At 40.9% G+C, this 22,491-nt stretch overlaps 1 protein-coding gene across 8 annotated transcripts in view; it reads left to right on the plus strand.

Moving 5' to 3' along the window:
- mag (myelin associated glycoprotein) overlaps positions 1–22,491 on the plus strand; it is a 90,371-nt gene that overhangs the window by 32,331 nt on the left and 35,549 nt on the right. For all 8 annotated transcript variants that reach the window (XM_062539681.1, XM_062539680.1, XM_062539685.1 and 5 more), the window contains 7 exons: positions 12,781–12,847; positions 13,617–13,985; positions 15,143–15,439; positions 17,077–17,334; positions 20,158–20,418; positions 20,779–21,087; positions 21,300–21,399. In XM_062539681.1, the coding sequence (XP_062395665.1) occupies positions 12,802–12,847; positions 13,617–13,985; positions 15,143–15,439; positions 17,077–17,334; positions 20,158–20,418; positions 20,779–21,087; positions 21,300–21,399 (1,640 nt within the window). In that variant the 5' untranslated portion in view covers positions 12,781–12,801. The remainder of the gene's footprint in view (positions 1–12,780; positions 12,848–13,616; positions 13,986–15,142; positions 15,440–17,076; positions 17,335–20,157; positions 20,419–20,778; positions 21,088–21,299; positions 21,400–22,491) is intronic.

Below are 22,491 nucleotides of genomic sequence, written 5' to 3' on the forward strand. Positions count from 1 at the left end.
GCTTAAAAATGCTAAAAATTTACTTGAAATGGTCTGAAGGGTTTGCGGGTCATGAATCAGTGCCCAAAATGTGCATTCCTAACCCTAGAGTCTCCTGTAGGGACTCCAATCTCAGCAGCGGTGAAAGACAGAACCTCTTGCCAAGCAGTTAGCTCCATGGAGGTCAGGGAAGATGACACAGCTCTTCTTCCTCTTCTATCTTCCATTCAATCCACGCTCTCTAACCTAAACTCCAGGATTCAGTGTATCAAAAACGGAACCTTGTCAACCATCACAGGTCTACCCTCTATCATCAGCTCCCAAACAGCAGCTTCTTCTACAAAGCTGGGAGTTTCTCAGCTTGGCACTGCAGTCCCAGTCTCCTCCTGGACCCCCTTTGTTCCTCCTGCCACTGCAATCTCCTCTCAGGTACAAAGCCAAATCCTCGCAGGAAAAGATGGAAATCTTGTTAAAATATTGCTTAACTCCGAAGTTGATGACCGACCTGTGATGGACTGTGGGGATGTTGCGGTAACACTCAAAGACAACGATCCCCATCTGTCAAAAACACTAACTCCGTCTTCGTTCATTGTAGCCTGTGCACATGCTCAAAGCCATGGTTTGATGGTTGTCAGCTGCCAATGAACACTTTTTTTTCACATATTGTTGATTTTGCTTAACATTTGGTTTGGCTATTCTTTTTAGGGCACCGTAGGTGCAAGGCCCTTGTTTTTGCTCAGATTATTATTATTATTATTATTATTATAGTGGAATCCTCTTACGCTCCATGTTTGGCCTTTTTTCACCAACTTGGTATGCTCTAAAACTCTTGAAATTTGGCAGCTACATGTGGAATTGGTAACGCTACTCAGAACCTGAGCTCTGGCCTAGGGTGTGGCTCAGGGGCGGCATAGCGCCACCTAGCGCGTTGTCTGTTGTGGTTGACACATACATACACGAAAATGAACTAAATTTGGTAGACATGTGTGTTTTATTAATCTGAACAACTTTTACATTTAAACTACATAGTGAATCTTAAAACAATTTGAGTTATGATTATGATTATGATTATTGCACATCATGTATTTTGAAACAGTACTCCTAGATGGTGTATCGAAATCATGTCATATCAGCAGTAAAATGGTCTTGAGGGGTTGCCCAAGAGGAATTGCTGACAGATTTTTGAATTTTTGAAGTATATTGAAATGGAGAAGGTTTGAATTGAGGTGTCTTTTAAGACAGAAAGAGGCCGCAAGCGGCAGTGGCGGGCCCAAGCACCTGCGTCTGCGTCCTGAATTTGGTGGACTTGTGTGTTGCTACCTCTACTCAGAGACAGAGCTCTGGCCTAGGGTGTGGCTTAAGTGTTGCTACCTCTACTCAGAGACAGAGCTCTGGCCTAGGGTGGCTTAGGGACTCTATAGCGCCACCTAGCACATTGTCTGTTGTGGTTCACACATTAATGAAAATGAGCCAAATTTGGTGGGCTTGTGTATTATTGCTCTTCCTAGTCAGAGACAGAGCTCTGGTCGAGGGTGTGGTTTAGGGACTTTATAGCGCCACCTAGCGCGTTGTCTGTTGTGGTTGACACATGCATTCACGAAAAAGAACCAAATTTGGTGGACTTGTGTGTTATTGCTGCTGCTAGTCAGAGACAGAGCTCTGGCCTGGGGTGTGGCTTAGGGACCCGATAGTGCCACCTAGCATGTTGTCTGTTGTAGTTGACACATACACACATGAAAATTAATCAAATGTGGTGGGCTTGTGTGTTATTGCTACCGCTAGTCAAAGACAGAGCTCTGGCCTCGGGTGTGGCTTAGGGACTCTATAGCGCCACCTAGCGCATTGTCTGTTGTGGTTGACACATACATTCACGAAAATGAAACAAATTTGGTGGGCTTGTATGTTACTGCTACCGCTAGTCAGAGACAGAGCTCTGGCCTAGGGTGTGGCTTAGGGACTCTATAGCACCACCTAGCGCATTGTCTGTTGTGGTTGACACGTACATTCACAAAAATGAACCAAATTTGGTGGGCATGTGTGTTATTGCTATAGCTATTCAGAGACAGCGCTCTGGCCAAGGGTTTCTTAGGGACTCTATAGCGCCACCTAGTGCATTGTCTGTTGTGGTTGACATATACATTCAAAAAAATGAACCAAATTTGGTGGGCTTGTGTGTTATTGCTGCCGCTAGTCAGAGACCGAGCTCTGGCCTAGGGTGTGGTTTAGGGACTCTATAGCGCCATACAGTATAGCGTGTTGTCTGTTGTGGCTCACACATACTTTCACAAAAATTAACCTAATTTGGTGGGCATGTGTGTTATTGCTACCGCTAGTCAGGGACAGAGCTCTGGCATAGGGTGTGTCTTAGTTAGATTCCGGAATGTCATAGGTCTGCACCGCAGGTGCTCGGGCCCGCCATCACCGCTTGCGGCTATATTTAGGGCCCGAGCACCGAGGTGCGGCAGCTGTATCAGCGGCTGCACCGTAGGTACAAGGCCCTATTGCTTCTGCTCAGATTATTAGGGCCCGAGCACCGAGGTGCGGCCGCTGTAGCACCGGCTGCACCGTAGGTGCAAGGCCCTATAGTTTCTGCTCAGATTATTATTATTATTAGGGCCCGAGCACCGAGGTGTGGCCGCTGTAGCAGCGGCTGCACCATAGGTGCAAGGCCCTATTGTTTTTGCTCAGATTATTATCATTCTTTCTTCCTCTTTGCCCGTGCGGCTTTTGTCACCAACTTGGCATGCTCCAAAACTCTTGTAATTTGGCAGCTACATTTGGAATTAATGGTCGCTACTCAGAGACAGAGCTCTGGCCTCGGGTGTTGCTCAGGGACTCTATAGCGCCACCTACCGCGCTGTCTGTTGTGGTTGACGCATACATGCACAAAAATGAACCAAATTTGGTAGGCATGTGTGTTCTATTAATCTGAACAACTTTTACATTGAGACTACATAGTGAATCTTAGACAAATTTGAGTTATGATTATCATTATGAATTTTGCACATCATGTATTTTGAAACACTTCTCCTAGACGGTTTATCGAAATCATGTAATCGTAAAATGATCTGGAGGGGTTGCTCAAGAGAAATTGACAGATTTTTGAATTTTTGAAGCATATTGAAATGGCAAAGGTTTGAATTATGGTGACTTATTAAAGAAACAGGAAGTTTGTGTTATAGGCAGAAAAAAAAAATAATTTGGATGTAATTTCGCAGCTACATTAGGAATTGCTACTGCTAGTCAGAGACAGGGCTTTGACCTAAGGTGTGGCTTCGGGACTCTATAGGGCCACCTAGCAGAGTGTGTGTTGTGGTTGACGCATACATTCATGAAAATGAACCAAATTTGGTGGTTTTGTGTGTTATTGCTATTGCTAGTCAGAGACAGAGCTCTGGCCTAGGGTGTGGCTTAGGGACTCTATAGCGCCACCTAGCAGAGTGTGTGTTGTGGTTGACGCATACATTCATGAAAATGAACCAAATTTGGTGGTTTTGTGTGTTATTGCTGCCGCTACTGAAAGATAGAGCTCTGGCCTAGGGTGTGGCTTAAGGACTCTACAGCGCCACCTAGTGTGTTGTCTGTTGTGGTTGACGTGTACATTCACGAAAATGAACCAAATTTAGTGGACTTCTTTCGTATTGCTAGCGCTAGTCAGAGCTCAGGCCTAGGGTGTGGCTTAGGGACTCTATAGCGCCACCTAGCATGTTGTGGTTGACACATACATTCATGAAAATTAACCAAATTTAGTGGGCCTGTGTGTTGCTCATGCACATGCACACCAACCCACACATGTTGCTTTGTTAGATTCCAAAATGTCACGGGTCCGCACCGCAGGTGCTCGGGCCCGCCATCGCTGCTTGCGGCTATATTTATTATTATTCCCGTGGAATCCTCTTACAGGCCATGTTTGGCCTTTTTTCACCAACTTGGCATGCTCTAAAACTCTTGAAATTTGGCAGTTATTTGTGGAATTGTTATCCGTTAAAGGCAGTTATCCGTTGTCTGTTGTGGTTGACACAAACATTCACGAAACTGAACCAAATTTGGTGGGATTGTGTGTTATTGTTATCTCTAGTCAGAGACAGAGCTCTGGCCTAGGGTGATGCTTAGGGATTCTATGGCGCCACCTAGCGCATTGTCTGCTGTGCTTGACACAGACATTCATGAAAATGAACCAAAATTGTTGAGCTTGTGTGTTATTGCTATCGCTAGTGAAACATAGAGCTCTGGCCTAGGGTGTGGCTTAAGGACTCTACAGCGCCACCTAGTGTGTTGTCTGTTGTGGTTGACGTATACATTCATGAAAATTAACCAAATTTTGGTGGGCATGTGGGTTATTGCTACCGCTAGTCAGGGAAAGAGCTCTTGCCTAGGGTGTGGCTTAGGGACTCTATAGCGCCACCTATTACATGGTATGTGTCAACCACAACAGACATTTATGAAAATGAACCAAATTTGGTGGGCTTGTGTGTTATCGCTACCGCTAGTCAGAGACAGAGCTCTGGCCCCGGGTGTAGCCTAGGGACTCTATAGTGCCACCTAGCGCATTGTCTGTCGTGGTTGACACATTCATGAAAATTAACCAGATTCGGTGGACTTTTGTGTTATTGCTACCGATGGTCAGAGACTGAGCTCTGGCCTAGGGTGTGGCTTAGGGACTCTATAACGCAACCTAGGGCATTGTCTGTTGTGGTTGACACACACATTCGGGTCATTCCACGCCAAATCAACCACAGCCCACGCACTTGCGTCTCAAAAAAATCTGAAAAAAATACCATGTGTGCCTATGTTACCCAGGAGACACTCTGTAAAATGTTTTTGTGCTAAGATCAATACTTTTCAAGTAACAGCCAGTTTTACAGGGGGAGGGGGGTGTCAAATTTGTTCTACCTCTTTTTTTTGTCAAAGTTCACAAGCTCATTGCTCAAGAACTAGAATCCGTAGGAGGCTCAAATTTTGCAGGCTGGTGCATAAATAGGAATAGTATGCAGTAAAATCATTACGAGTAGTCTGGATGATCCTGCATGGTCATAGCAGTCCCTCAAAGTTGATCAACATTTTATTGGAGTTTTTGGCTGTGTTCTGTTTAGGCCTTCAGAAGACACATTTTTACTCAACATAGACTCTTGGGGTTTTTTTCTTATTGAGATAAGTAGAAACACTCTCCGAAAAAGCAATGAAGAGAAAAGAAAATCCATCAGGGACTGAACAGCAGACCTCACAAGTTTGAAAAATAAATGTGGATCTCATATTCAGAGCACCCTAACACCTTGTGGGAATATACAAAGATTTTTTTTATATTTTTTTCGTTAATCTGCATTACCTCTTCTTTTTAAAAACACAAATTTGACTTGTCTAATGCAAATCTTTCTTTTTCATTTCCCACCCTGAACAAGGGCAAAATGCACCATAGAGATCTATTGAGAGATTTGTTTTGCATAGAGTAACCACTAGGTGCCACTAAAATCACTGAAACACTGAAATTGCCGGGTGGGGACAAAACATATTGATCTCAATGGTGCATTTTGTCCATGTTTAGGGTGGAAAATGAAAAAGAAAGATTCGCATAAGACAAGTCAAATTGGTGTTTTTAAAAAGAAGAGGTAATGCAGATTAACGAAAAAAATATAAAAAAAATCTTTGTATATTCCCACAAGTTGTTAGGGTGCTCTGAATATGAGATCCAAAATTATTTTTCAAACTTGTGAGGTCTGCTGTTCAGTCCATGATGGATTTTCTTTTCTCTTCATTGCTTTTTCGGAGAGTGTTTCTACTTATCTCAATAAGAGAAAAAAAATCAACAGCCTATGTTGAGTAAAAATATGTCTTCTGTAAGCCTAAACAGAGCCCAGCCAAGAACTCCAATAAAATTTTGATCAACTTTGAGGGACTGCTATGACCATGCAGGATCATCCAGACTACTCGTGGTGATTTTACTGCATACTATTCCTATTTATGCACCAGCCTGCAAAATTTGAGCCTCCTACAGATTCTAGTTCTTGAGCAATGAGCTTGTGAACTTTGACAAAAAAAAGAGGTAGAACAAATTTGACACCCCCCTCCCCCTGTAAAACTGGCTGTTACTTGAAAAGTATTGATCTTAGCACAAAAACATTTTTTTGAGACGCAAGTGCGTGGGCTCTGGTTGATTTGGCGTGGAATGACCCATTCACGAAAATGAACCAAATTTGGTGGGCTTGTTTGTTATTGCTGCCGCTAATCAGAGACCGAGCTCTGGCCTAGGGTGTGGCTTAGGGACTCTATAGCGCCATCTAGCGTGTTGTCTGTTGTGGCTCACACATACATTCACAACCAAATTTGGTGGGCATGTGTGTTATTGCTACCACTAGTCAGAGACAGAGCTCTGGCCTAGGGTGTGGCTTAGTTAGATTCCAGAATGTCACAAGTCCGGACCGCAGGTGCGAGGGCCCGCATCGCGGCTTGCGGCTATATTTTTTGTTTGGTTTGGCTATTCTGCATTTTAAAGAGGCACATTAGTACAATAAATGGTCAACTGTTTAGTGTTACAATTCTACAGAGGACTGAGTGACTTGTTGATGGCCTCCAGCACATCAATATCCTGTCATGTGAGGATGAGAGATCTAGCCCTCTGGTGACTAAAAACCTTGGCAATGGCCCTCTGTTGTTCAAAGACTCGACCATAGCTTGCTTAGTAGGGGTATAAAGACACACGGGGGCCATAGCCTAGGCCCTAGACTAGGCTATAAACATGTGGTAGTAGTTAAACAAGGTGAATAAATATAACTGTATGGGTTTCCCAATGTCATTTGTAGGGGTGTTATGACCGATACAACTCACTTTTAATACAATAATAGGTATACAGCATCATTGATCGTCTGTAGCCATCTATCTATCTATCTATCTATCTATCTATCTATCTATCTATCTAATGCATCAGTCAGTAGCCATAGCATGAAAAATATGTGATAAGACTATAGTGTCACAATTGTTTTAACATAAGTTAAGAATTTTGATACTGATTTGATATGGGAGCCCCACCACACCAGTGGAGACCAGACATTACAAGGCATACTTTCCACACTCAGTGAAAAGGTGGCTTCATATCATATGTTTGTATTTCAAACATTTTGAAATTCATATGAAGTTTACATTAGGCCTATTTATGATCTGCACAATTAGTTAAAATACATAGTATGTTGAGTATTTGATATTGATTTTTTATTTTGACTCACATTTTTACATGATTGTCATATTGACTTAGATTTATCTTTAATGTCAATTGTCTAATTGAGTGCCTGTCACTTTAAAAGAACATGAGAGTAATTAGGCCTCAGTCGCGGTAGGTTATTATCCGGCTAGTCTAGAATAGGCATAATGCATAGGAATATGTGGAGGTGATGCTTATGTTTTCTATGTAATCTATGTAGTTTAAATAAATGTTCTAAAACCAAACAAGTGGAAGAACACAATATTCAAGTAGGCTAGTTATTGTGGGGTGCTACACAGACTGAAGTCGGAGACCAAGAAGAAATGTTGCAATTTAAAAACGGGATTACTCGAGAATGACTTATTGTACAAATGAATGCTTCTCATGTAGCCTAACTTCACCTTGATTTTCTCGCGAACCCTTAATTACAGCAACTATTTAATCCCATTGGAAAGCTAAGATCGTGCTGTCAACAAGTGACACACATCAGTGTGACTATAGGACTTTGTGAGCAATCCGGAACGGATTTGTTCGTGACCGACACACCAGTAACGAGTAACGATGGAGCACATAAAAAATGTATCGGAAGTAAAAGTACTATACTCATCGAAAATATGTAGTGAAGTAAAAGTAGAAGTAGGAGAAAAAAATAATACTCCAGTAAAGTACAGATACTGCATTTCAGTACTTAAGAAGAGTACTTAAGTAGTTCTACTTCGTTACTATACATCTCTGCTGTTACGTCACGTGACGTGTCAGCAAGGGGTGAATACTAGAGCTATAATGCAAATTCACGCTTTGGTTTGTATCACAATTTTTGAGCCACGGTTTGATACAAACCTCGGTTTTTATTTAATTTAATTTATTTACTTATTGATTTATTATTTTGGGGGAAATATAGACATTTTATTAAATAACACTTCAACAGCTTATCTTGGAACAGGCCCTTTTGAGTCTTGGAGTTGGGAAACATTGGTATTTCAATTTCAATTTAATTTTACTTATAGAGTGTCAAAACATTACACATGTCTCATGGCGCTTTACTGAGTGTTAAACATTCAAAGAGGGCCCATGAGTAACAGGGGCAAGGAAAAACTCCCTAGAATTGGAGATAAATATAGGAAGAAACCTCAGACAGATCCACGACTCAAGGGCCCAACCCATCTGCCTAGGGTCAGTTACAGTAGAGTATAGTCATTTGTAGTACCAGAAGGTTCAAACAGTCCAGTATAGGGAATAAACAGTCCATTAGTAATCCATTAGTAATTTCGGAGGGTAATGAGTCGTTAGGATGCGTGGGCAGGGATCCTGGCAGGGAACCACAGCAGGCGGTGTTAGGGCAGTCATAGGGATGACAATGGCAATGGCACTCAGGGGGATGGGACTTCAGGTGTGATGAGGGCCAGGCACAAAGATGGCTGATGACAGGTAGTGGTTCACCTCACAGGTGAGGTATAGGGGAAAGGGAAGAGAAATAAAGTGGGTTAGTATTATTATAAGTCATGATGGTTGGTATTAATAAGTATATCAATGGGGATATAAATTATTATACTATAGAGGGGAAAGGCAGAGGGGGAGAGGGAGTTGAAAGACAGGACAGGGAGAGAGGGAAGGAGGGAGAGTTGAGAGAGACAGAGGGAGAGGGGAGAAGAAGTTGAAGTTGTACGGCATGACACATGAGAAGTCCATGACAGTGCTATGCTAAAGCAGCATAACTAAGGCATGGTGGAGGGTAGTCAGCACCAGCACAGGTGTGGTCAGTAGCCACCATGGGACGCATGACTGGGGCACCAGTCACACAAGCCCACAGCAGAGGTGGTCCGCTCCAGTAAGACCCTGAAGTGGTTGAAATTCCACACTGCACCATACCTAACTATAGGAAGCACTAAAATGATATGTTTTAAGTCTAGACTTAAAAATAGGGAGGGTGTCTGCTAATCGAATTGAGGGAGGAAGATTATTCCAGAGGAGAGGTGCGCGGTAACAAAAAGCTCTGCCTCCTACTGTAGTTTTTGAAATTCTTGGAGTTACAAGAAGTCCAGTATTTTGTGATCGTAAGGGTCCATAGATATATATATATTGACTAGATGTCGCCTTGACTACTGCTGTTCATAGGAAGGAATGCGTCAATAGAGACGCCATCTTGCAGCGGGGTTCTACTCCACTTAAATGCATTGGCGTCAGTATCTATCTATCTATCGATCTATCGAAAATTAAATCACCATAAATTGTCAAAATCTCAAGCGATTTCGTAGTGTTTTGGTTTGTTTCAACTGACAAACGTGTATTTACGTCGAGTCCAGAGAAAAACTAAGCTTTTTAAAATGATGAAGATAGACTTACCCGTCTAGCCCATAGACTCCCATTCATTCTGCGCTAGCTCACGACCGCCTCTAGAGGAACTCTGAGTGAACTCAACCAGGTTTGATACAATGGAATAGGCGGGCTCTGGTTGAGGCTGCTGCTTGTCTCGTTGACTCAGGTTGTAATCTCACCAGAAGTTGCTGTTAGATGGTAAGTTGTTTGAACATTTACTTCTGTGCTTTAACACGGTCTGATACTAGGCCTACATTGGCCAATCATTACTTTTAGAATCATGTGGCGATGCGTTTGGCGAACACGATGTAGTTTAGCCTACTCTAATTCACAAATGGTAAAGCCACAATAACGGTGATTTTCTGACGGAGTTTGACATCATTGTGAGAAGTCGCCGAATTTGTCGCTAGTCAATAAATAAGATTTTAATCACTCGGGATGCCCAAAAGTAGCTAAGTATGTAACACTAGACAACACGGGTGAACTAGTTTAGAGCTCCAGAATCCCCGCTCCAAGATGGCGCCGGTGTTCATGTATGCTTAGAAGCTCAAGGCGACATCTAGTCAATATATATATCTATGGTAAGGGTCTAGGTGGATTATATGGGACTAGAAGATCTTTAATATATTCGGGTGCCCTGCCATTTATGGCTTTGTATGTTAGAAGTAGAATTTTGAAGTCAATGCGACTTTTAACAGGTAGCCAATGTAGAGATGCTAGGATGGGGGAAATATGTTCATATTTTTTGGTCCTAGTGAGTGTGCGAGCAGCTGCGTTTTGCATAAGCTGTAAGCTTTTTAGACAGGTATTATTACAGCCGGCGTATAGCGCATTACAATAGTCTAGCCTGGAAGTGACAAAAGCGTGGATTAATTTTTCAGCGTCTGGTAAGGATAAGGACTTCCATATCTTTAAGATGTTCCTTAAATGGAAAAATGAAGTTTTTGTGATCTGCTTTATGTGACTATTGAGTAGAAGTTCTTGATCAATTATAACTCCTAGATTTTTAACACTTGTGGATGAGGTCAGTTAGAGATCACTATATTTAACTTGCGATGTGGATAGGATGTCCCTAATCTTTTTAGGACCTAAAACCATAACTTCTGTTTTATCTGAGTTCAATAGCAGGAAGTTATTAGTCATCCAAATTTTTATGTCTCTCAGACATGTGTTGAATTTGGCTGACAGGGTTGGTTCATCGGGCTTTATGGAAATATATAATTGTGTATCATCTGCATAAGAATGGAAATTAATGGCATGTTTTCTAATTACAGAACCTAGGGGAAGCATAAAGAGAAAATAGTAAGGGCCCTAGTACTGAGCCTTGAGGCACTCCATATTTTACCATAGTCTGGGTGGATGGTTCATTATGGACCTGTACAAATTGTTGGCGGTTAGTAAGGTATGATCTAAACCAAGCAAGTGCAGAGTCTTTGATACCTATGGAATGTTCAAGCCTGTGAAGTAGTATGTCATGATCTATGGTGTCAAAAGCAGCACTGAGGTCAAGGAGGACTAATATTGATGCATCCGTTATCAGCAGCAATGAGGAGGTCGTTAAACACTTAAACTAAGGCTGATTCGGTACTGTGGTGGGCTCTAAAGTCAGATTGGTACAGTTCTTGAATTTTGTTCATTTGTAAGAAGGTGCCAATTTGTTTGGATACTATTTTTTCAAGTCTTTTTGACATAAAAGATAGATTAGATATAGGCCTATAGTTAGCTAGGATGTTAGGGTCAAGACTAGGCATTTTGAGTGATGGCTTGATAACAGACATCTTAAACGGCTGTGGAACATGTCCTAGTAGCATTGAATTATTTAAAATCTGAAGTAAGGCATTATCGAGGAGGGGGAGAGCAGTCTTAAGAAGGTGAGTAGGAATAGGGTCTAGCAGACTAGTTGCAGATTTTGATGAGGAAATTGTGGAGGTGAGCTCTTATGTGTCTATACTGTAGGTGTATTGAGGTGATCAGTTTCAAGAGCCCGCATCAACTTAGCTTATAACCAGTCATTTGTGATTTGCACCCCCATGGTAAAAAATGAAAATGCAATATTATACTACTTTAATTGCCGCTATCTTCAGATTAGATGTTATGAACTGCACCAAATGTCATGTGTATGATTAACCTGACATCCTGTGGAAGATTTCATCACACACATAAAAGCACATAAACACATACACACACACACACACACTCACAAGTGAACATATACACACAGAGCCACATAAAACACACACAAATGCAGGCAGGCAGGCATAAAACACATATGTAGGCAGGCAGGCAGACACACACACGTACGCACACACGCACGCACGCACACAAACAAGTGCAGGCAGGCAGGCATAAAATACACACACTAATGCAGGTAGGCAGACACGCACGCACGCACATACGCACACACACAATTCCCCCAGAGCACACTCTCAAGAGAATACTCACAGACAGAGAAGCACACATGCACAAAAGCAAGTGCACCTATGTACACAGTAATTTACATAAGACTTGCAGCAGGGGATGGAGTAGGAGATGGAAAAAAAATGGACAAACAGGTGCAGGACTGAGCGGCGGTAATATTTTGTACCGCTTTGCGGTACATCTAGTTTTCTTGGGGGTGCTATGAGAGTGCTATGGCTAATCCACGGGAGCTAATAGCACCCCCCAGTGCTGCCCCTATGCATAAGGGTAAGCTACAAACAATGTAGTGTGCTAAGAAAGATTGTTGAGCTTAGGCTCCGTTCGAATCGGAAGGCAGCTGCCTACTGCTCCCTAAATAGAGAGCTCTCTAACTAGACATGACTAGATTAAACGTGCCGTTTAAAAATGAGCATAGCACTCTAGAATCTTTGGTTAACACTACGGTATGACGTTAGCAAAAGCCTGACATTAAACTAAATTAGCCTACTAGCAGGCTAACGGTATAAAATAGTTTCACTGGCAGCTAATATATCAGACCAGGCGTTATTAGTGGGTACAACAATGGTATAACCAGGTAGTAAATCTTCTGGCGTACATCCTGCGCAAAGTTTTATAAATGAGGCCCCTGGGCTGGTTTTGTTTACCTGCATTAAGCTTTTGAGAGGTCTGATCCCTGCCACTGCTTTTAGGTTAATACAAGATGATATCACTGCATTCTACCGCCACCTTCACACACAGAAAGAAACAGAAGTGAAACGTTACCACACATTATCCGCCTATTTCACCCATCAGTATTTTGGCTAAAGTGTTCAAGGTAATGCTCTGTGCTTATAGCTTCAGTTGATACTGTAAATGTAATTTCTTTTTACCCCCAGATATCTGAGGCATAGAGGACCATGAAGTGCTGGGAGCTACTTCTGCTCATTTTCATAGCAATCAAAGGTATGAAGTCGTACTTCCATCTCCTCTAGTTTTGCTTAACAATATGGCAAACTCTGACATACACTATTTATGTTAATGTGATCTTTGATAAGTATTATAAGGGCTGAATAACTGTTCTTGTGGTACTACTACCTTACAAGCCCCATACTGAGCCATGCATCCTATGCAACATCTTGTTTGATAACTATGAATACGGGGTGATAAGGAGCGTATACTGTATGAAAAAATCTTAATTAAGGGTCTAGTAAGGGTAGAATAAGGTCTTGCAGAATAAGGTAATAATTATTAACTTATCATATAATGACTAACAAATGACTAGTATACTACTATTGTTAGCAAGCAGCTAATTAATGGTGAACATGTGTGTCTTAATAAAAAGAGTTGCTACTGTTATTTGAACTTACAATAGGGCCCGACAGGTGGAAGTTAGAAAGTTATTATCTTTATATCCTCAACAGTGTTGAAACAGTGTCATTATTGCAATCATGGCAAAAACATATTTATTATCAATACGATTTGTTACTTGGTTTGTGAAGAAATGACCACTAATATTTTAAGAATAAATGTTACAGTAGTAGTACATTAAGAATAGGTAAGTTCTTGTGGTGGTAAATATGATGTTTGTATATACAACTGATTATTTCAATACAAGACACTGTTCATTTGTGGATATGTCTGCTCATCTCTGATTCAGTTGTTCTGGTCTGTTCCCCTTCCTCTTCCCCTTTCAATTGTCCTCTTCCTTTTCTTGCCCTCTCAACTTTCTAAGTTGTCAAAACACAGTGGAATGTATGGATGCCACGGGATATCTCAGCCATGACCAACTCATGTGTAGTCATCCCCTGTTCATTTATGTACCCTTCGGGAATCAGGCCTTATCGCGGTGTCCATGGAATATGGTATTTTGGTCAGCCGTATCCACAGTTGTTCCCTCCTGTGGTATTCAAATCTCGGACAGACATTGTGCACGAGAGTTACAAAGGCCGCACTAAACTACTTGGTGACCTGCACCAGAAGAACTGTACATTGAGGATCAGCAACATCGGTCCTGAGCACTCTGGAAGATACTACTTTCGTGCAGACCTAGGTGGAGCCAATATTTATACGTACCCAGATTTTTCAGAAGTAAAGGTCCTGGGTAAGTCATTTGTGTTGCTCAGGAATGAATGTTTTGTGGCTTGTGTCTTCTTATACGTACAGTATAATTATATTGCCTCTACTTAATTGCATTTGATATGCTCCACTTACTAAATATATCCACTTGTTTCCTTGGTCAATGCTTCAGGATATACCGAAATACAGTGGGGAGAACATGTATTTGATACCATGCTAAAGTTGCCTAAAGAGAGGAATATAAAATCATCATTTGACAATGCCTTAAATTAAACAAATGAGTAAAAATCAATCAAAACCAATTTTCTTTGTGATTGAAGAATGTATTGTAAATACATTTTCTTCCTTAAATGCTATGGGGCAAATAAGTATTTGACCCCTATGTTAAATTCCCATAGGAGCAGGAGGATTTTTTATATGTTTTTATTCTTAAAGGCCAGCTATTTCATGGCTCCAGGATATCATGCATCCTGATAAAGTTCCCTTGGCCTTTGGAATTAAAATAGCCCCACATCATCACATACCCTTCACCATAGCTTGGCAAGATTGGCATGGTGTTTTTTTCCAGTTAGCCTATTAGCCTGTTTGATTTGCATTGAGCTCAATGAGCATCAAACAAGCTAATAGGCCAACTGAAAAAAACCCTTTAGGTGTCAGTATTACTGCCTCCTTTGTAAACCAATCTTACATAGAATAGCCTTACATTACATTATTGAAATAACAACAACATAACAAATAAATACTTTAAAGGTTGCACGAAGGAAAAAGACCCATGTTTTTAATGATGGCTACAAAGGGAGTAGTTTATGTAGATAGCACAAATATTGCCTGTTATTTTGAAAGGTTTTGGCTATTTTAAAAGTTCAACTTAGCCCAGATGGATGGTCAAGCCATAGAATGGAGCAGTAACATTATAAGAGTCCATACTATATGTGACCCCGTCTGTGAAAACCCGGCTAAAGTCGCCAAATCTAATTATGACATAATATGTCATAATTAGATTTGGCGACTTTATTATTGGTATTACAATATTATTGGTCTAAATTCACGAATCCATATCTAAGAGAAATGATTACTCCATTAAATCACTATAGTGTGTTGTGGGTGTTCCATAAACCCACATTGTCTCACTCTTCACTTTACAATTCTGTTGTCTAATTTTTTCCCCCCTTTTTCCCTCAGACCAACCAAACATTGATGTACCTGAGGAAATTGTTAGTGATGACAGCCTTGATTTGACATGTTATGCTCCAGACAACTGTCCTGATATGAGTCCTGAAATCCACTGGATGTACACAGATTATCTACCAGACCCACTCTTCACTGCAGACTACTTGGAAGACAGTAACACAGCTGTGATATCCAGCACTTTAACTTTTACCCCCAGACCCATGCACAATGGCCAACTACTTGGCTGTCGAGTTCACTATCCAAACACCACCTTTGTGTATGAACATCTCATTTCATTGGATGTGAAGTGTAAGTTGTGGAAAATGGCTTCTGGTTCATTCAACATCAAGTCAATTTTATTTATATTACAAATTTCATACACAGGGGTAATTCAATATGCTTTACATAAACAAAGGCAATGAATAATAGTAGATAAAAAGATAAAAGCACAAACGATAGTTGAAAAAGTAAAGTACATGAGATAGATTGAGAAAAAAGCCCCATAAAAGACACAGGGTAAAATAATCAAAAGACATGTTCAAAAACTGTAACTCAGTGATAACAGGAAACACATTTGATCAGTTTGGTCTGAAGTCTAAATTTAAAACTGACTACAGTAGCCTGGCAACAAGACTTATTCACAAAGTAACGAGAGTCTGATCACATCTGATTTCTTTACAAGCTAGCATGGTGACTAGCGTAGACATAGCGTTAATTTCATTGGTCCAGCCTAACCAATCACATTGATTAGATTCCCAACATAACTTCAGTTTCTACTTCGCCTAAACTTTTTTGGTTTTCTGTAGTGTCATCACCTTTTGTGGGCAAACACTAGTGAATTATCGTGTTCCAGTTTAGTATCTCCATGAAAGATTTAGTGTGGGTGTGGCCAGGCTAACAATTGGGGCCTTTTTAATGTATTATGTCTTACGAAAGTTGGTTCCAGAGCTGTATCGCATAGCAACTGGAGGCTGCCTCGCCATTTTTAGTCCTAATATTTTATTAACATATTTCTCCCAAGACTCGAGAGATCTGGACAGTGTTTACTGATGAGACATGTTTGAATTATTTATTTAATGATTTATAGATAAGCAGTTAAAATCTATTTTGAGACTTACTAGAAGCCAGTGCCGGGACTTATGTATTGGAGTATTGTGGTCAGTTCTTTGGTTTCAAAAATCTGCATTTTGTATCACATGCCCTTCATCACCAACAAACCTCAAAACTAATTACTGAGAGTTCATGATCTCAATTAGGCTAAAAGTGAGAAACATTGCTACAATAAGGTTTTCTTTGGCTTGCGTTTAATAATAAATGTGCATGATTATGGTGTTACAGCATATGATTGATTAGCCAGGCTAACACCCATCATTTTGGGTCATTCTATGAAAGGGGTGCCCTTTTCACTAACATTTAGAATTAAAACAAAATATTAAACATTTTCATGAAAAGTAAATTCATTTTCAATTCATCCACAGCATTAACCCACATGATCACTCTCCAAAAAATCATATTTGCCCACCTAGCTCTAGTTATCTATTAACTGTCAAGTTATTGACTTAACATTAATGATTTAAATTACAAATGTAATTTGCTTAGCAATGATAGTGTTTAAACTGTAATGAATAACAGTTACTCCTGTCTAATTTGCGTGACAGGGTGGTAGGATTACTGTAAGCTTGACGGACCCCCTCATAGCAATGAAAATCAACCAATAAACAAAGTAAAAGAATGTCAGAATTGCTTAGTTTATTGGGTCAGTTTGTAAACTCAGCCATTGAAATAGCTCAAGTGCTGTCGTACATAATTCCTGACTTGACCTGCCATAATGAATGGTACTGATAGTATTTCATTTTGCAATAAACTTTCAAATAGTAAAATCTGTCATGCAATGTCATGTTCAGTAGAAACTATGAGTGTGAATCATTCTCATTGTTAATTGACAGATGCTCCCCAAACTGTGTGGGTAAATGCGTCCCAAGAGGTCATGGAAGGAAGTTCAGTGGTGCTTCACTGTGAAGTAGACAGCAACCCAGTGTCCCGCATCTCTTGGCACTTCGGCGATGAAGAGCTTCTGTCCGACACAGCTTCAAATGTCTCACTCTATCTAGAGGACCTGAATCCTACCCAGGAGGGTATCTACACCTGTGTTGGTGACAACGGCTATGGTGTTATGAACACCTCCATGTACCTGGCTGTCAAGTGTGAGTTTACACAATGCCTAAACCTCCTGGGCGTCCCAGTGTATGAACTGTTGACCTGATGTTAGGGGTAATGTATTATCCGCAAATTATCGGAATTATAGCAATTATCGGAAAGTAAGTCTTGGGTCTTGCTTCAACCTAAAGGGACTTATTTTCCGATAATTACCAGCAGGCAATACATTATCCCGCTTATTATACTAGCCAAGACAAGAAAAGAAACTTAACACATGGGTCTTTAACAATTATTTTGCAGCACTAAATAAGAATTGCTCCAGGGGTCCCCCTATAGTTGAGAAGTGCAACTGTCTGTTACCACACTGTACAGTGTAATAAACAGAGATGTAAAAGTCCGGCATTGTTGTTTGTTCCAATCATTCACTTAGTCAGCATACTCTAATTAGTGCAAGTCTTAAGCCATGTAGAACAGCTAGTGAGTGAAATGCGCTAAGCACATAAGCAGAACAAACACATCACAGGCCTTACTATCTGAAGTCGGACTTTCACATCTTTGGTAATAAATGTGACAATATACAGTATACTGTGGGGAATGCATGGACAATATTCTGTAGAAAGAGAACTCAGAGTTCCTGTAAGTATCCTTCCCATTTCCATTTTTGCTGAAGATTCAAATGGAATGCTGCCATTCAACTGATCTTTTTGCCACTCACTGCTGTGACATGTGTGCACAGGGAACATTATATCTATATGGCAGAAGTGCTTATCACCCTATTAAGAGTTTATGTGCCATCAAAATGATTTTGGAAATGTTAAGGTGAAAACACTCTTTATTGCTGCTTTAAACAGTTGTTTCTTATGACCGCTGCTAGCGTAGCTAGCCCCAAAAATTAAATGTTTCCTAATTAACTACCTGAATCGTGGCACCGAGGATGACAAAATGTCTATGGTATGTTGGTCTCAAGAGCCCGCATCAACTAAGCTTATAACAAATCATTTGTGATTTGCACCCCCATGGTAAAAAATGAAAGTGCAATATTATATTGCTTCAATCACCCCTATCTTCAGACAAAATGTTATGAACTGCGCCACATTTCATGTGTATGATTATCCTGACACCCTCTGGGAGTATGCTAAGTCTTGTGGAATTTCATCCATGGGGGGCTATAAAATAATACATGAATTTATGTGTACATTTAGTGACTACACCCATCGGCCTGCAGATGGTGGTATTAAGCGAAGGGTTGCTCCATGCTACTGTCACACACACACACACACACACACACACACACACACACACACACACACACACACATATATATATACACACACACACACAGATACACACACACACACACATACATACCCACACACACAGTAGACAGGCAGGCATATGCACGTACACACACACCAACACACACACACACACACACACACACACACACACACACACACACATGTACATAAAAATGTACACAAACACATGCATAAACATGCACACACACACACACACACACACACACACACACCATTACCACACACTCACAAGTATACACACAGAGACACATAAAACACAAGCAGACACACACACACACACACACCATTACCCACACACTCACAAGTATACACACAGAGACACATAAAACACAAGCAGACACACACACACACACACACACACACACACACCATTACCCACACACTCACAAGTATACACACAGAGACACATAAAACACAAGCAGACACACACACACACACACGCACACACACACACCGTTATCCCCACCACACACACTCACAGCGAAAAACTCAGACAGAGAAGCACTCATACACAAAAGCAAGCGCACACATGACACATTCATTTACATACATGAAAGTTGCAGTAGGGGATGGAGTAGATGATGGAAACAAAAGTGTGATTTATATAATGTGCAGGACTGAGCAGCGGTCATATTGTGTACCGCCTTGCGGTACATCTCGTTTTGACCATTATAGAACAGTATATTCATATTGATATGTTCAACAAGTTTTATTGCTGATTCCCAGGACATTGGAACACCAGGACACATACAACTTTGTGGATATACTGTAGCCCCACTAGACTGGAATTGAAGCTTTTGGTCCAAGGAGGCAACTTTCCCCTTGCTGGGCCCCCAGTAATAGACCAGTGGATAGTCCAGAAGCAGTTTTTGTGGAATAATTCTAGAAGCACCATGCTCAAGATTCACATTTTGTGTGAAGTTGGTTTCAAGAAACTGTATCAACCCAGCCAATCAGGATTTATTTATGGTGTAGGGCCACCTAGTGAAAGACATGAATGCAAATACATGGAGATTCAATATCTTGATGAGATGTTCCAAAGGTAGCTGAATTGTAGCATTCTTGAGAGATCTTGAGTTACGTGCCTCAGTAGTCCAGTGTCTCAGGAATAGGCTATACTGTATGCACATACTGTAAGGCTGTTCTCAAGCCCATGTGTGTTAGCAGTGTTGTTACGGCATCTTCTGTTATATTTTGTACCGTACATGTTCACTCCAACACTGAAGATATGGTTTACCCAATGATAACAATTTTGACTCACACATACATCCTTTTACAGTACTCCACGGTAAACAAATGAGGTATCTGAACAGCCTTCCGTGCATTAGCCTATTGTTGATGCACTGCAGCACAGGTAGACAGCAGACTAAATGAAATGGATTTGGATAGGCTAAATGGAAAGGATACCAGGATAGGACCGTGAAAGGATAGTTTATTATGACATGGAGACAATCATTCATCGAATTATATGTCCTATATATCTCTTTCTTTTATCTCTCTCTCCATCTCCCTCTCATCTTATGTGATTTCATGTTCCTCATGCTTTTGCAGATCCACCCCGTGATCCTTGGGTGAACAGTTCTCTGACAGTGCTGGAGGGTTCATCCATATACCTCCAATGCAACACGCAAGGCAGCCCAGTGCCTACTCTTACTTGGCTCAAGGATGGGGAGCTGGTGGGCACCATTATAGCGGATGAGCTTTCTGTCTTGGAACTGGTGGAGCTGACACCTCAAGGAAGTGGCCAGTATCGTTGCTTGGCTGAGAATGAGCATGGCCGTTCATCCAGCTCACTCAACATCACAGTGGAGTGTATGTAATTACCAGTCCTACCAATATATCATTAGCTAAATGTAATTTCTTTAATATGGAATTAATGTGCGTGTGTGCGTGCGTGCGTGCGTGCGTGCGTGCGTGCGTGCGTGCGTGCGTGCGTGCGTGCGTGCGTGCGTGTGTGTATGGGAGGTGTAAGGACGAGGTGAGGTTTACATAATATTGTTGGAGTGACACAACCTAGTTGCCTTGTTACTCTATGAAGAGGATGAAGAAACATCTTCATTGTTTTGTGATCATCTGTATTAAATGGTTTTACCCCTCACCTTTGTATAGTAGCATCTGTGTTCAGTTCATCTCTAACAGAGCTCTTCTCGTTTCCTCTTTGTTCTTTTTTAGTTGCTCCAATTCTTCTGGATGAATCCAAGTGTACAGTAGTCCGTGAGGGTGTCCAGTGTGTTTGCATGGCAACAGGAAACCCTGAGCCAGCGATTGAGTTTTACCTTCCTGACCTCAACATCACCATAAATGAGACAGAGAATCGCTTCAACTACTACACACACACAGATGGCTACACATCAACTGGGATGATCAAGCTGCGTGACAAAGGTGAACAAATGGGCAACGGAGGAACTGGAATTCATGTCCATTGTAGCATCACCAACATTTATGGCACCGAAACCGTCCAACTGGAACTTCAGCAGGAGAGTAAGTAACACTGTCTTACATTAATCACAAAAAAATATCATATCAATGTCCCTGATAACCTGTGCATTCCTGATAACCTGCACATAGGAATGAATAAAGAGAAAAATGTTGGCAAAATATTAGCTGTCTAGGATTAGAGTGTGTAGATTGACTATTTTGGTACTGATGGTCTAGCATGTACTATTTTGTAATGGAGTCACTTTGTATTTCAGAAAAGTATATGATGGCTGTGATAGTGGGCACTATTGGAGGAGTAGCAGTCATTGCCTTCATCATTGCTGCAGTGAGATATGTTGGCCATAACAACAAGAAGTAAGTGTTGTGACATGATCAGAAGCTTAGTGATATTTCATAGGTACCACATCTTAATTAATAATGAAAGACCCAAGTCTGTACTTTTTGTGAAGTAATGCATACATTTGATTTTCAATTTGTAAAAAAATGTGTATAACAAGTCATGCAGAGATACATGAACATTAGAGATGAATATCAGGGATCGGTGTTAAGTTGTTACTGGTTACTGACTGCAGTACATGTCTTTAAGCTCTGGGACAAACAGTGCTATCATCAGTATCTGGATAATGTTAATGTTAATTGTGTTAATGGCTCAAGCACTTTGAAATAGTTTGTGGAGGGATGCTGGAGGGAAGAACACTGTTCCATTTGAATAGCGCTTGCATATACCTCTAATTGGCTGAATCTGATTTCAAATGCGGTTGCAACAGACGTCAACAGACATTTGTTTTGGCAACAGAATGTCAAACCTAGCTTTCAGTGTAATCAACACCCCATGATGGTAGCCTGTTACGAGTCAGCTAATGTTACATTTAAAACCACATCAAGTGATCACACATTAGAGCAAGCAACCCATTCATCGTGACTTACAGCATGCTGTAGGACAATAAAGTGAATCTTGTGTAGTCAATGTAGCCTACTGTATGGCCCATATAAACTTATCCCTGTCATTATGCTTATGGAGATCGATATGTACTCTGTCTTTTAAAATTATTGTCATATTTTATTGCAATATTTGTCAGATACAGCCTCTAAAAAGACATGGGCATGGGCATGTTATGTTTTTTTGGGGGGGTTTTAAACATCCGCTGCTTAAATCAGGTATAGCCCAATGACGAAATATAAGTACAGTAGCACAAATGGATGATTTAGCGACAGGCATGAGCCAGCACAACCAACATCAAGTAACGTTTGACATGGGTACAGCATTTAATCAATTCAAGTGATACAGCTTGTGGTCCACTAATAATTATACTCATATCACACTATCAGATCCATCCTCAGAAATGAATGTGTTTAGCCTGTAATGCATAGAATGTTCCAGTAATGGGTAATTTACCCACCTCCCCCCTGTGTATATCCTTAGCAATATGCTAGATATAGCTGGAT

Source organism: Sardina pilchardus, chromosome 6 (assembly GCF_963854185.1).
Source record: "Sardina pilchardus chromosome 6, fSarPil1.1, whole genome shotgun sequence".
In the NCBI taxonomy this organism is placed as follows: Eukaryota; Metazoa; Chordata; class Actinopteri; order Clupeiformes; family Clupeidae; genus Sardina; species Sardina pilchardus.